Raw genomic sequence first — 16710 nt, forward strand, 5'->3', positions numbered from 1 at the left:
TTAGTGGCAGCAATAACAACTATTTGAGACCGGTTTCACGCATAACAAGATGAAGGCAGACGTTGACAACCTGACGAAAACACTAAAACAGGTGCAAAATGTGAGGTGACGAATTGTGCATTGAGTGAGATGATTTAAGTACGTCAAATGTGATCTATCTCTTTGTCAGATAGTACTGGGTACAGAAGAAGGGGTCAAAATATGTATGCAATAGGAAGAAACAAAGCCGATGACGCAAATACTGCAACAGTTCGATGAAGCAAATACTGCAACAGTCCTTTCGTGAAAGTGGCCAAAACAGAAGAATACATTGCTTATTAAATCACATACTGAGAAAATCTACAAAATGCAAAAAAGAGAATATGTACCATCCTCATCGCGACTTTGCACTTCCGTGACATCTCTAAGCACTCGATGCCTTTTGTGTCTCAAGGCGATTTATCCAGAAGTGAACGTACTGATATCGACCACAGCGGTGTCATTTTCTTTCTCCTTTTCTTAATGTACCCAAGACGTCTCTTTTTTACATTGCTTTTCCACGTAGTATGTCCAAATATCAGTTTGATAATGAAGGGAAGAATTCGGGAGGGGGGAGGGGGGGCGGAGGGCGGTGAACGTTGTATAGATAGATCAAGGCTTGCCCAACAACAATAACAACAACAACTTGAATAGTTATTTGTGGTGGCGTAAAGTCGCTAATCATTATATTGTCCGCCATTCTAATGGGTAATCCGACATCTTATCTTCCGCGATCATGGAATGGGGACACTTGACACTGTCGACTATCATACGTCAGATGGGGATGTTTAACTAATTGGTGAGTAGAAGTAGCCTGAAATCTGTTAAAGTGTTTCCCCCTCTCCCTTTTCTCTCACTGTCGCAACAGAGGCACGAAATTCTACATTGGTAGTCGCACTATGGCGTCACTGATTGGGTAGTAGGCAACAGGTGGCTCGCGTTTAGAAACAAGGAAGAATTTCTTAATTTTTTAAAAGACATCATAGTCGCCAATGACTGTAAAACTTATTTATTTGCAGCCTAATGGCCATTATCAACTGGCATAGTGCAAACGATTGCTTTGGGGCATCTCAAATCTAAGAATCATCTGGAATGTATACACAGCATCGTCGTATTTCTATGTTGAGGCTTTTGAAATACCTCAACATTAAACGATTGCGAGAATACTGTTACCGATATTGACATTTTTAACGTAAATCCCACCAAATCACCATTCCTGTACACTGTTTACATGACAATTGAGCCAGTTGGCAGTCACATGATTTTCTTTCAGGAACCTCCGCCGCCTTTCAGTTTTACTACCCTCTACTCCTTTTCCTTCTTCTTCCTCTTCTCCTTCGTCTTCTTTTTACCTCACCTACTTCCACCTCCCTCTTCCTTTTTTCTATTTGCCGTTCGTTGTCATTCTCGACTGTCACAAACCATACGCTAGTTTCGCCTCTGCATGGCACATCCTCCACATAAAGAAAACTTTTCCTGCAAGATAGAAAGTAGAAAATTGAAAAAATATTTAGAGTGATCTAATAGTGGCCTTGGACCGAAACTTGCTGTGGAAACAAATACAGTGGCTGGTTCCAGATCGCTTCCTCACTGAGACTTGACTGTCGATTCACACATGTCGGAACGGAACGTCAAAACTTTTCACAACGTATTCCCACCGCCGGCATCCAAGCAGACTGTCAATGTAAAGGAGCGGGACGTGAACATCAAATATTCTCGGGAAGAAAGTTGTGGATATTTACGTTGATGGGGAGAGTGTGGCGTCGCGTGCTGACATCGGAAACAATCTATTCTCGCTCACACATGTAATGATAGTGGATTCTGTGCTTTTGTGTCTCCTTAATGTTTATTTTATTTTCGTGGAACATTGTTAAGGTTTCATACGGACTTCCATACTTTTCCTGTCAGCGTTCTTTCCCCTAATGACGCCAGATATCTGAAAGCTCAAAAATAATTTACTTTTTACAAAAACTGGGCAAAGCAATAGCCTAAATTGTGCATAAATACCATGAGTTTGTGAAACAATTTCCATTAAATGACATCGTTTTAGTAGTGAGAAAATCATCTCTGCTGAAGAGGAAATACTGCTTTGTACTTAGAATAAAAACACACAATGGATTAGGTGGAAAACCTCTACATACCGAATTCTAAATATTGTTTTCTAGATTTGGGGTCAGGGAGTCGGTTGCAGGGGGCAAGAGGACCCAGAATCATTTGTCGTGAAATTTCAAAACTATTTCGCCGTTCACCGCGTAACTAATAGTTATCTCCTCATTACCTATGCAATACTCATGCTCCATCTGGTTCAGATCCTGGATATTCTGTTATGTGTTTTTATGTATATATTTTCTCCACGTTCTGAAATGTTTGGACGACACTTTTCTTATTCTTTCATTATTCTAACTTTGTGAAGATTGGTCTGTGGAAAACCGAGCATACTTATACAACCATATGTATTTGGATTCGAGCAGCTGAAAGCTGTGTTCCAGATTGCCACAACTTTAGTGTTGTAGAGCGGTCTTTAACATCACTCAATGAATGATAACGACAAAATGTAGAAATTGAGACAGCAATAAATATTTTAACAGCCTTATAGGCTACGTTCAGTAATTACATTAAGGTTTTTTTCAATCCAGCCCTCGGCAGAATTTTGTCTTCATTTAGATTTTGTCAAGCACATCGGCTATGAATAATGATTTGGCCATTAATAAACATTATCAATGTTAAATCCTTTATTTTGAAACTATATTCCGGAATTTTGTCGAAGAACATAAAAAAACCACTCCGTCTACAGGCCACAAGTGGCCCATCGGGACCATCCGACCGCCGTATCATCCTCAGAGGAGGATGCGGATAGGAGGGGCGTGGGGTCAGCACACCGCTCTCCCGGTCGTTATGATGGTATTCTTGATCGAAGCCGCTACAATACGGTCGCGTAGCTCCTCAATTGGCATCACGAGGCTGAGTGCACCCCGAAAAAACGGCAACAGCGCATGGCGGCCTGGATGGTCACCCATCCAAGTGCCGACCACGCCCGACAGCGCTTAATTGCGGTGATCTCACGGGGACCGGTGTAGCCACTGCGGCAAGGCCGTTGCCTTTGTCGAAGAACATGCAAAGGAAAAATGTTAAGTCTTCATGGAACCTTTGCGAGATGTCACGAAAACAAGGTAAAGCACTCAGCAGCATGAAGACTAGTTTGAAGGCCTTCCAGCCAGCTACAGGTGCACCTACAATTTAGCTTACACCCCAAACTACGGAGCAACACGGTATTTTTCACACATCAATAAACATTTCTCGAAATGAAGGAAGTGATACCTGAATATCGCTCGCTTGTCTGGGACCCGTGCCACGTAGCATTGATAGAGGAAATTAAGAAGATCCAAAGAAGAGCAGCGCGTTTCGTTACCTTTTTATTTAGAAAGAGCGAAAGCGGCGCGAGAAGCTCACTTGACTCCAGCAGCAGACGCTGCAAGAGAGGCGTCCTGTATCGCGGTGTGCTTTATTATTGAAGTTCCGAGAGCGTACGTTTCTAAAAGACGTTTATCTGGTAATAAATAGGCAACCAGTAGCTTTTTTGCGATTTATTCAACCATGAACATGTTTTAGAACCACTGCAGGCTCATCTTCAGACGGAGGTATTACAGAAACATTATCTTGTGAACAAAGTGTAGCTAGATTCAGTGCTGGTGCTGCTGGTGGAAATGACGAAAATTTAGTAATCGGTGACGAAACATTTACGAATACGAAAGTTTTTTATGTTTTAGGTACTTGTAGTGCACTGCCTTGTGGTATTCACATCAAATTCCTTCTTATAACGTGCATTATTAAGCTATGTACACGAATAAACACAGTATGTAGCTGCACTTGGCTTTACACTGGCTCACAGGGTGCAAACATTCGATGTTTTTACAAATAATATGGATATGACAGATACTGCTCTTTACTACATAATAGTCTTTGGCAAGAGATGCTTTGTATTATGATACAAACATTACTAGTACAGATTTTACATTTCAGCAAATGTTGCTAGCTGCATACAAAAGGTAAACAGCCAAGAGGTGAATATTCAACATATAATTAAAAACTTTTTGTAAGTTACAGAATACCATAGTCGCTATACGCCAAGAAGAACAAGATTTATGCAGGAAGATGAATTATTGTCATTTTGTTGTTTTGGTGCCAGGATATTCTGGAAATTCTGGAAGAAAAGGTGTTGTGTTGACTCAGTATGTTCATTCAGGATTTTTTAGGGTGGTTTTAGTTTGTAGATGAAAATTACTAATTGTTCAAGGAGGTCCATCTGTAGTCCTTTCTGAGCAATGTGTAGCATAGAAAGACTGTCATTGATATCATCAACAGAGTGTTCATAATGAGCAACATGTGATGCAAAACTGGACTTATTTATGTTTTTAAGTCGAAGGGCACCCATATGTTCTTTGTAGCGGGTTGCAAAATTGCTCCCTGTTTGGCCTATATAGAAGGAAGAACAGAAGCATATGAGTTTATATACGCCAGAATTTTTATGTCAAACTCCAGTGGATTTATTATTGTGTACATTTTCATTTTGTAGTTACTGTCAGTGTGGAAGGATATTTTTATGTGGTGTGGTCTGAAAAGATTTGCAAGTTTATATGACACTTTGCCAAGGAACGGAAGACAGACAAATTTTGGCATTTCTTTCTTAGTTTCTAATGGTGATAGTAGTTCCTTGAGTTTAATTTGGATTTTTTCAACTACAGTGTTTATCACAGAGGCATTATAAGCATTATTTTGGGCTATAGATTTAAGTATGTTTCTTTCTTTACACGCATCTTTCACTGATAAGGCGCGGAGCATACGGTTTACAGATGACCTGAAGAAAACAGTTTTAAGTTGGTTCGCTTGGCATGAGGTACTGTTAATTGTAACATCACTTGTAGTGGGTTTAGCACTTTTATTTTCACAAGTCTGTATTCATCACATAGATTTCTTTACACTTTATGACCGGTTTTGGCTTATCGCCATCTTCAGATCTGTTGTAAATATAAATACACTCCTGGAAATTGAAATAAGAACACCGTGAATTCATTGTCCCAGGAAGGGGAAACTTTATTGACACATTCCTGGGGTCAGATACATCACATGATCACACTGACAGAACCACAGGCACATAGACACAGGCAACAGAGCATGCACAATGTCGGCACTAGTACAGTGTATATCCACCTTTCGCAGCAATGCAGGCTGCTATTCTCCCATGGAGACGATCGTAGAGATGCTGGATGTAGTCCTGTGGAACGGCTTGCCATGCCATTTCCACCTGGCGCCTCAGTTGGACCAGCGTTCGTGCTGGACGTGCAGACCGCGTGAGACGACGCTTCATCCAGTCCCAAACATGCTCAATGGGGGACAGATCCGGAGATCTTGCTGGCCAGGGTAGTTGACTTACACCTTCTAGAGCACGTTGGGTGGCACGGGATACATGCGGACGTGCATTGTCCTGTTGGAACAGCAAGTTCCCTTGCCGGTCTAGGAATGGTAGAACGATGGGTTCGATGACGGTTTGGATGCACCGTGCACTATTCAGTGTCCCCTCGACGATCACCAGTGGTGTACGGCCAGTGTAGGAGATCGCTCCCCACACCATGATGCCGGGTGTTGGCCCTGTGTGCCTCGGTCGTATGCAGTCCTGATTGTGGCGCTCACCTGCACGGCGCCAAACACGCATACGACCATCATTGGCACCAAGGCAGAAGCGACTCTCATCGCTGAAGACGACACGTCTCCATTCGTCCCTCCATTCACGCCTGTCGCGACACCACTGGAGGCGGGCTGCACGATGTTGGGGCGTGAGCGGAAGACGGCCTAACGGTGTGCGGGACCGTAGCCCAGCTTCATGGAGACGGTTGCGAATGGTCCTCGCCGATACCCCAGGAGCAACAGTGTCCCTAATTTGCTGGGAAGTGGCGGTGCGGTCCCCTACGGCACTGCGTAGGATCCTACGGTCTTGGCGTGCATCCATGCGTCGCTGCGGTCCGGTCCCTGGTCGACGGGCACGTGCACCTTCCGCCGACCACTGGCGACAACATCGATGTACTGTGGAGACCTCACGCCCCACGTGTTGAGCAATTCGGCGGTACGTCCACCCGGCCTCCCGCATGCCCACTATACACCCTCGCTCAAAGTCCGTCAACTGCACATACGGTTCACGTCCACGCTGTCGCGGCATGCTACCAGTGTTAAAGACTGCGATGGAGCTCCGTATGCCACGGCAAACTGGCTGACACTGACGGCGGCGGTGCACAAATGCTGCGCAGCTAGCGCCATTCGACGGCCAACACCGCGGTTCCTGGTGTGTCCGCTGTGCCGTGCGTGTGATCATTGCTTGTACAGCCCTCTCGCAGTGTCCGGAGCGAGTATGGTGGGTCTGACACACCGGTGTCAATGTGTTCTTTTTTCCATTTCCAGGAGTGTATTTATGACCGGTTTCGGCTTATCGCCGAACCAGTCATAAAGTGTAAAGAAATCTATGTGATCAAGACGGACTTGTGAAAATAAAAGTGATAAAAATAAAATGATTGCAGACTAATATGCAGACTTCATGTCTTCAATTGATAAGGTAGTGGATTTTCTGTATGGTCCACAACATAATATTCCTGTAACACCTCCATCTGAAAATGAACCTGCAGTGGCTGGAAAACATGTTCATGGTTGAATAAATCGTAAAAAAACGACTGGTTGCATATTTATTACCAGATAAACGCCAATTTAAATCACAGTCGCAGTTCGTCATCCACAATGGATATACCAAAATTTCTGAGAGACTCTTACGTATATCTCGCTAAAAGACCGTGAATGTAAAATTAGAGAGATTCGAGCACACACGGAGGCTTCCAGCGATCTATTCTCGACGGGAACTGGAAAAACGGGGAAGTGAAACATGTACACAGAGCACCAGCCGTCACACACCATAAGATATATGTAGATATAAACAAGTGTCAGATAAAAATCCTGCGGCTAAGTGGTGACCTAACCCGAAGAATTACGATCCATAGTAGTTTTCAACTTTACTATTATGCTACCGAGGATAACAATATGAGAACGACTTACAAGGAGAGTTCCCCAAAGGTAAGGCAGATTTTTGAAACCATCTGTACGGTAATGTAGGTCAGGGTGCCACGTATCTCACCGCCGCAACCGTTCATCTTGGTGGACCTTGGTTTGGTTGTAATCGTCGAAATTTGTTAATTTTTCGTGACATTCTAGAGCCTTAAAATTAATAACATTAGGTATATCGACCTTGTGATGTTCTCGGTAACATACGAACCTGACGAGTAAAAGGTTGTTAGTGCGAATCTCGACAGGTATTTAAAAAAAATTATATTTTTAAATATTTATCGCAATGACATTGACTATTTAATTCAATTACTTAGTTTAAAGGTGATTTTTTTTAATTTTCTAATCCTTTGTCACGTTATTTTAATCATCGTATCAACTTTTTCATTTTCTCTTACTTTTTCCTATCTTTTTTCGTTTGGAATCTTTATGCATTTAATTTTAATCATTTTCACTTATCGATCATGATATTTAAAGCATTGAAAATGCCGATCTGTCGTTTAAAAGAACAAAATATGAAATAATCTTTTTATATTGGCTGTGCAATGGTGTCAAAAGTGTGTTATTCGTTACGTATAAGACGTAAAATTTTTTGAATGGTAATCCTGATACCAATATTTAAAACTATACACTATGGACTAATAACGCAAATGATGGAATTACAATTAAAACGATTAAAAAATGGTTCAAGTGGCTCTGAGCACTATGGGACTCAACTGCTGTGGTTATCAGTCCCCTAGAACTTAGAACTACTTAAACCTAACTAACCTAAGGACATCACACACATCCATGCCCAAGGCAGGATTCGAACCTGCGACCGTAGCGGTCGCGCGGTTCCAGACTGTAGCGCGTAGAACCGCTTGGCCACTGCGGCCGGCTTAAAACGATATTGAAGCGAAATGACGAATAGAAATTATAAATGTATTAACATGGACAAAAATACAAGATGATGAAACGCAGTAAATTAAATCAAAAGTTAATACAAAAAGTAATTAAAATGACGTGTATAAAGATTCTAAATGAAAAAGGATGAGAATAAAAAATAATGCGCAAATGGAAAAGTTAAAACGAACGTTAAAATTACGTGTCAAAAAATATGTTTAAAGCAATTAATTGAATTAAGTAACGATCAGAGTCATTTCGACAGAGATTTAAAAAAAAAAAAAAGAAATTGAAGCACCTGACGAGAATCGAACCCACAACAATCTGTACGTCAGGCCATACACTCTTACCTGTAGAACATTCACGCAAAACTTAGATTTTTTTTTTTTTTCGTGTATTACTCGCACAGGGTGACCACCAGGTTGAATGGCTGCGGTGTGATATACCCGGGACCCGAAACTGCGTCATCGTATAGATGGTTTCAAAAACTCTGTTCCTGCGCACCTCTACTTGCTACAAGGCAGAAAAGCACAAAACGCAGCCGCGCGGGATTAGCCGAGCGGTCTTAGGAGCTGCAGTCATGCACTGTGCGGCTGGCCCCGGCGGAGGTTCGAGTCCTCCCTCGGGCATGAGTGTGTGTGTTTGTCCTTAGGATAATTTAGAGTAAGTAGTGTGTAAGCTTAGGGACTGATGACCTTAGCAGTTAAGTCCCATAAGTTTTCACACACATTTGAACATTTGAACACAAAACACAGGGACCGATGACCGAGCAGTTATGTCCCTTCCCCCCCTCCCTCCCCCCTTTTAAACCAGCCAACCACAAAACGCGCAACTGTAGCGCGAGTGAGGCGGCGAGATTTCTTCCGATGTTAGCAGACCATGTCACCGTCCCTTCTACGAGCATAAACATTGACGCTTGACGAGTGAAGAAACCTTCGCGAGAGACCACGTTCTGTTCCTTTGCGTTGACGATGTGTGTCAATTCCGCCATTTAAAATGCGCCGTGGTTTGTTTTAGCGTTCCGTCCCGCTTAGTACACTGCGAATGGAATCGGTCAGTAACAGGACGAGCCCGCAGTCGAGCTAAGCGGACGACCGCAGCGCGTACGGAGCACATACCCAGAAGCGGCGGCAGGCGGAGACGGCGGGCTGACAGCAGCGGCAGCGGGGCCGTCGACGTTCGCGTCTCGAGGGCGGGGCCGGCGCGCCCGCCAGGGGTTTCTTGACGACGACGGCGGCGGCCGCCATCCGGCCTCCAGAGAACACCAGCGCGCCGCGTGCGTGGCCACGCTGCACCCGTCACCGCTCGCGCTGCACTGGACTGGAGCCGGCCGGAAGAGGGCCGCGCCGGCGGATTGGCCGGACAGGCTCACTTGCCGGAAGTGCGGTCGTGCGGCTGCTGCTGCTGCTGCTGCCGCTGTCGCAAACGGACCCGCCTGGCGCCGCAATCGCTGGCTCGTCTGACGTTACCTCCTCTTATCTCCGCACCACTTGGAGAACCTGACGTGACCAGTTTGCGCACTCACACGGCTCCGTCTTGTTCCGATGTCACACGTTTGTTTCTATGTCATAAGTTGCGTCCACAGGGGAATGGACTCTGTGACTGCAAAAGCAGCAGCAGTACGAAAAACACATATAACCACTAGCTGTACAACCACTGTGCGTCGATCACTGTCACACACTCTCACTTAGAACGAAACTGAATTTCCAGAGCTGCACTTTGCACTCGCGTCCGTAACAGGGACACCAGTTAGCACTGAGACAAGCGTCAAGTAACCAATTTCAGCTCTTCCGTATTACATAAAAAAAACGAAAATCTCGGTTCAAGGCATCATTACTGATAGCCTGACCGTCATTTCTCTCTGCTGATTCAGTACCTACCACATTTTTTGCCGCTTCGTAACTGCACCACCGCTTCGGGCTATTCAACCTTCACTTGTGAATCGAGATATCTTCACTCGTTGATTTTGCACCGCACAACTCTGCTCGCAGCGTAATAACCATACATCAGTGGGGAAACATTAACCTCCCTGCGACAGCTATGACACTCCTTCACTCGTCAGTTTTGCACGGAACAGCGCAGTAACCAAACGTCAGCGGGGAAGCGGAAAAGTTCGCGCAACAGCTACGACACTGTACCAACGCAATCTCTGTGAAACCCCGACTAATAGCCGTGCGGGCGCCCATTTACAGCGCAATTACGAAGGCAGGACTTCGGTAATCGCTGGGTTCGTTTCCTCTCGAAAATCCATTTAAATGCCCTGCATAGCTCGCCCCGCGAAACCGATTACGAGTTTAACATGTACAGCTCTAAATAAAACGCACTCGCGAGCACTGATCTCCTAGCCACATGACGGGTGCAGCGTTAATGAGCGAGCGCTGGATCGCTGGAAACGGGATTAAATGCTCCGCTTCGTCCGAATTGCTTGTGGCTTCTAACGATGACGAAAGAGCACAATTTTTTTTTTCTTTTGAAGTAAAGTAGTGAGGATGTCAGTACTGCAGAGGAAGAAAAGAGGAACAGCACAAAAATATAGCTGGAAGAGACTGGCCGAGCCGACACTTTGAAGTCGCCGCAGATTTAGAGCTCATTTCTCGAACGAGCTTCGGATCAAAGTTCGTCGAAGTCGGCGCCGGCTGGAAGCATAGCAGATGACGCACGAAGGAACAGCTGTTTCTGATCACACACACATTCGGCCTCTGACTGCTATGCTTTACAGTGGAGAGCTTCAGCTGGAACAGGTTGCCAGTAACGTATGCTGGGCGATCAGCCGGCAAACGCAGAGGGTTGCGCACAAGGGGTGACGAGCCACCCTTAAACACTGAATGCTGCCTTCTTGACTACGCAACCCCTCGAAGAGGATGGAGAAAGCCGGTAGTGTGGCGGTCGTCGTTCACTTGTCACAGCCCGCCGAACGAGTGACAATCGCGCTGCTGCGGTTGCAGGTAGTGTTTCGCGGCGACGCCGTAAGAGGCGCTGGCGGAGCGGAGACGCGAAGCGACGCGATCGCGGAGTAGCGCGGAGCGGTCGCACCTCTGAGCGTGAGGCGGGCCCGGCGGTGACTGAGTGGCCACGGCGAGCCGGTGAGCTCAGCAGAAACCAGTCAGCCGCGGCCCACACGTAACGGGACCCCTCCACCGCTCTGGGGAGACGCCCCACCAGCCACGGCCGGGCCCGGCCCAGCCCAGCCGGCAAAGTGCACAGCTGCCTGCACACACGCCGGCCGCAATGCATCTAGCCCCACAGTGGTGTCTAGCACCTTCTCCTGTCTCTTACCAAAGTGTCCAGTGTTTGCAGATGCCTGTAATTTACTGTCGTTGTTGTTATTGTCGTCTTCAGTCCTAAGGAATATTTGACGCGGCTCTCACGCTATTGTTGCACCCACGTTCATCTCTACCTAACACTCACAATCTACATCCACTTGAAGCTGCTTACTGCAGTCAAATCTGATTCTACTTTTACAATTTTTTATCAAGTAGACTCCGCTCTGTTAACGAAATAAACTATTCCTTGATACCTCAGGATGTCGTACCAAACTTTTTTATGGGTGCCTTACCTCAGTTGGTAAAAACGTAATCCTTACAGGATTTATTGCCTAGACGACAGTTTCTTTCCCTTATAGAATTAAAGCACGATAACTACACTACTGGCCATTAAAATTGCTACACCGAGAAGAAATGTAGGTGATAAATGGGTATTCATTGGACAAATATATTATACTAGAACTGACATCTGATTACATTTTCACGCAATTTGGGTGCATAGATGCTGAGAAATCAGTACCCAGAACAACCACCTCTAGCCGTAATAACGGCCTTGATACGCCTGGGCATTGAGTCAAACAGAGCTTGGATAGTGTGTACAGGTACAGCTGCCCTTGCAGCTTCAACACGATATCACAGTTCATCAAGAGTAGTGACTGGCGTATTGTGACGAGCCAGTTGCTCGGCCACCATTGACCAGACGTTTTCAATTGGTGAGAGATCTGGAGAATGTGCTGGCCAGGGCAGCAGTCGAACATTTTCTGTATCCAGAAAGGCCCGTACAGAACCTGCAACATGCGGTCGTGCATTATCCTGCTGAAATGTATGGTTTCGTAGGGATCGAATGAAGGGTAGAGCCACGGGTCGTAACACATCTGAAATGTAACGTGCACTGTTCAAAGTACCGTCAATGCGAACAAGAGGTGACCGAGACGTGTAACCAATGGCACCCCATACCATCACGCCGGGTGATACGCCAGTATGGCGATGACGAATATACGCTTCCAATGTGCGTTCACCACGATGTCGCCAAACACGGATGCGACCATCATGATGCTGTAAACAGAACTTCGATTCATCCGAAAAAATGACGTTTTGCCATTCGTGCACCCAGGTTCGTCGTTGAGTACACCATCGCAGGCGCTCCTGTCTGTGATGCAGCATCAAGGGTAACCGCAACCATGGTCTCCGAGCTGATAGTCCATGCTGCTGCAAACGTCGTCGAACTGTTCGTGCAGATGGTTGTTGTCTTGCAAACGTCGCCATTTGTTGACTCAGGGATCGAGACGTGGCTGCACGATCCGTTACAGCCATGCGGATAAGATGCCTGTCATCTCGACTGCTAGTGATACGAGGCCGTTGGGATCCAGCACGGAGTTCCGTATTTCCCGAACCCACTGATTCCATATTCTGCTAACAGTCATTGGATCTCGACCAACGCGAGCAGCAATGTCGCGATACGATAAACCACAATCGCGATAGACTACAATCCGTCCTTTATCAAAGTCGGAAACGTGATGGTACGTATTTCTCCTCCTTACACGAGGCATCACAACAACGTTTCACCAGGCAACTCCGGTCAACTGCTGTTTGTGTATGAGAAATCGGCTGGAAACTTTCCTCATGTCAGCACGTTGTAAGTGTCGCCACCGGCGCCAAACTTGCGTGAATGCTCTGAAAAGCTAATCATTTGCATATCACAGCATCTTCTTCCTGTCGGTTAAATTTCGCGTCTGTAGCACGTTATCTTCGTGGTGTAGCAATTTGAATGGCCAGTAGTGTAGCTTCGGATGCTTTCTACAGTCATCTTCAAGTCGTCCAAACAGTAAAAAAGCAGTGAATACGCATTGAAAATGATCATCATTAGCTGCAGTCATGCAATTACATGCATTCGTGTAGAGGGCCAACAGGAGTATCACACTGTATAGTTACGAACTTCATCGTAGGCGAGACAGTTCGTGAACCATAATCTAACATGATGACGGTAATAAAGAATGCGTTTGGCAAGTTGCATTAGTAAAAATTGAATCAAAGGCCATGCGAATACATGTAATTGCTTGGTTATAGCTAATGATGATCGTTTTTATTGCATATTCAGCAACTTTTCACGGGTGTAGCGATCTTATGCTGACTGTAAGAAAGCAACCGAAGCTAGTTATCGTAGCTTAATTGTGTGAGGGAAAAAAATAAAAAATAAATTTGCAGTCTAAACGTTAAAAACTTTTTCAAACTAAAAAATAGGTATTTAGTAAATTACATAATGTAACGGGCTTAATATACATGCGTGACCTTTCACGTCAACAGCTATTAGAACATAAAGGTAGTTTGTCTGTTCCATGCTATTTGCGTTCATAGACCTCTCTTGATTCAGCTTCATGGTTCAGTACCTCAAGTACCTGATTTTAAGAAACTATTTTAGCTTTAGGTTCTTTTACACTGTTCTGGTACATATCGGATAGCACAAGGGCGATGAAGGCGACTTCCTTTCACGCAATTACATTAAGCCTGTCATACTAATTTGACCCTTACTTGGAAAATAGCACTTAGAATTTAATACAGTAACTTTACACGCTTATCGAAGCATAGTCATCAAATACTATCACCGACCCCAAGTAATTGAAAAAATGTTTCAAATGGCTCTGAGCACTATGGGACTGTAGCGCCTAGAACCGCTCGGCCACCCCGGCCGGCGGTTATTCATCCCTCATATTTTTAGCCTGCTTCTAGCTGATGGTACTCTGCTGTCCTGCGTGCATACGTTTTGACCATCCGTGGAATCTGCTATCCCACTTATATAGTTTCAGCCTATCCACGTTCTATAGTTCTGTAAAATCGTCCTCGAGCTAGGACATTATACATACACACGCATTAACTTCCTGCGCCCTCGACTAGGTCATCGGATCACTTTCGTAACACATTTTATGCCAGTCACATGGAAGGAGACGATTTCGCAATTTGCGCATGCGCGTTCCTTTCTGACATTTTCACATCCTAGCTGCCGGCGCCACCTCAGTTTACCTGAGAGCCCGCGGCCCACCGAACGTTGGCTGGAGTGAGGAAGCACCCTTCTGACGTTTGAGCTAAGTACAGATGTTGACATGGTACACACGTACCGTTTATTTTACATTGAAAGCGAGTCTTTTACCCTTTTGGGCGTTCTGTACTAATGTTGGACCATGCCTCTTTAGGCAGTTTGTAGTTTTAGTATGTTCCGAAGAAGGCGTGCTTATCCGCGCCGAAACCTAGGTCAACATCCGGTTTCTATTTGCAATCGAGGCGGATTCTTTATAATCATTAAATAATATGTAGCTGACAACGTCGATTTAGGTCATCGAAGCAGACTATATGCAAACGAACACTTAACATATCCCCAAAAGAGAAGCTAGTAAAATACTTTACCAAGCCCATCGTAGGTAAGTGCAACAGCCAAGAACTATGCTGATTGTGGTTTTCACTGGTGATTTTCCTCAGTTATAAAATTAGGAATATAGATTTCGACCGCAAGTAGTAATATAGAAAAAGAAACGCAATCAAAAGAATAATAAGCAGGAAACCGGAACGAATGAAAAAAACTCTGTGGTCTTTGCTTTTATGATTTCGCTACCGCCTTTGTCCCGCATTGTGCACAGGGTCGGCAGGGTTAAGTACGGATTTGACATGGTTAATTGTAAGGGGTGCCGGATGCCCATCCTGCCGCCACCCCATACCCCCCCGGGACGGAATTAGTGTACCCCAGCTGTCTGCGTCTAGTGTAAATCGTGAATAGTGTGAATGTGTTTCAAACGTCTGCGAGTCGTGTAACTGAGGCGGGACGTGGGGACCAGCCTTGTATTCACCTAGTAGGATGTGGAAAACCGCCTAAACACCACATCCAGGCTGGCCGGCACACCGGCCGCCGTCGTTAATCCGCCGGGCGGATTCGATCTGGGGCCGGCGCGCCTACGCGAGACCAGGAAGCAGCACGTTAGCGCTCTCGACTACCCTGGCGGGTGAAAAAACTCTGTGGTCGAACATAACAAAATTCCTAAATCCCGGCTGGTAAGGGCATCAATGTTCTAAACGGTGTCCAGGAATTAAGACAGTCTTGCAAAAAAAAAAAGTAAAATTAAAATTAAAAAAATAGACGCACAGACTCTGCGCTGGCGCCAGCGATACAAAATCTTGCGACGTGCAGGATGGTCCCTAATAGTTGCTGTAAGCAGCAGCCAGCACTGCCTTGCACGCGAGCACCACTTTACTGCAGGACACTGGAACAAAACACGCGCAGTAGTTGGCCGCTGTTGCCGGTTGTCCGACACTCACAGATCAGATATCTGGTAAGGCCATATCTACAGACGGCGTGACGCACACACAACAGCGAAGGGCAGGTGCAACTCCGGCTGTGCCTCCTGGCGGTCGCAATGGGCCCGTATTTAGAGCCCTCGTCACGTCATGTGCCGTATAAGACGGCGGCGCAGACGCTGCCCTGCCTACTATGGACGCTTCTGGGACGTGCCAGCCGTGGGATGCCGCGGGACTTGTCCTCGTGAGAAACGCACCTCTCGCAGTGAAGCTGGTAAGGAATGTCGAGTCAATCATTGTCACGTTGGTACAATGCCTATCCGTTATCTTATTGTGATGCGAACGAGTACTGCCTCTACCAGAAATTACAGTGTTTCATCTCATCTGCTTCGCACTGCTTCAGTCCTCAAATCTACATTACGCAAGCCACCTTAGGGCATATGCTGGAGGCATCCATGTGTGCCAATATCCCTCCCCCCCCCCTCCTCCCACCCCATATCCCGTCCTAGTCTCGAACGGTCCGCGGCAAGAGCGATTCTCTCTAATCCTACCCTCAGGGCTATTTCACAAGATATACGCAGGAGGAAGTAATTTATCACTTGTCTCTCCTGAGAACGCACGCTCTTCGCATTGTAACTAAGACCACCAACATCTTCCGTGCATTCGCGAACGCCTAGCCTTTGGCTATGTACACTACTGGCCATTAAAATTGCTACACCAAGAAGAAATGCAGATGACAAACGGGTATTCATTGGACAGATATATTCTACTAGAACTGACATGCGATTACCTTTTCACGGCCGGCTGGAGTGGCCGAGCGGTTCTAGGCGCTACAATCCGGAACAGCGCTGCTGCTACGGTCGCAGGTTCGAATCCTGCCTCGGGCATGGATGTGTGTGATGTCCTTATGTTAGTTAGTTTCAAGTAGTTCTAAGTTCTAGGGGACTGATGACCTTAGAAGTTAAGTCCCATAGTGCTCAGAGCCATTTGAACCATTTTGAACCTTTTCACGCAATTTGGGTGCATAGGTCCTGAGAAATCAGTACCCAGAACAACCACCTCTGGCCGCAATAACGGCCTTGATACGCCTGGGCATCGAGTCAGACAGCTTCAACACAATACCACAGTTCATCATGAGTTAGTGCCCGGCGTATTTTGACAAGCCAGT

The 16710-nt window shown here is 45.8% G+C and overlaps 1 protein-coding gene across 1 annotated transcript in view; it reads right to left on the minus strand.

The window, feature by feature from the left end:
* LOC126413320 (uncharacterized) overlaps nt 1-11040 on the minus strand; it is a 268922-nt gene extending 257882 nt beyond the window's left edge. Inside the window, exon 1 of the mRNA XM_050083220.1 lies at nt 9117-11040. Coding sequence (XP_049939177.1) covers nt 9117-9245 — 129 coding nt within the window. The 5' untranslated portion in view covers nt 9246-11040. The remainder of the gene's footprint in view (nt 1-9116) is intronic.
* Between the last annotated feature and the right edge of the window lie 5670 nt (nt 11041-16710).

Source organism: Schistocerca serialis, chromosome 7, assembly GCF_023864345.2.
Source record: "Schistocerca serialis cubense isolate TAMUIC-IGC-003099 chromosome 7, iqSchSeri2.2, whole genome shotgun sequence".
NCBI lineage: Eukaryota > Metazoa > Arthropoda > Insecta > Orthoptera > Acrididae > Schistocerca > Schistocerca serialis.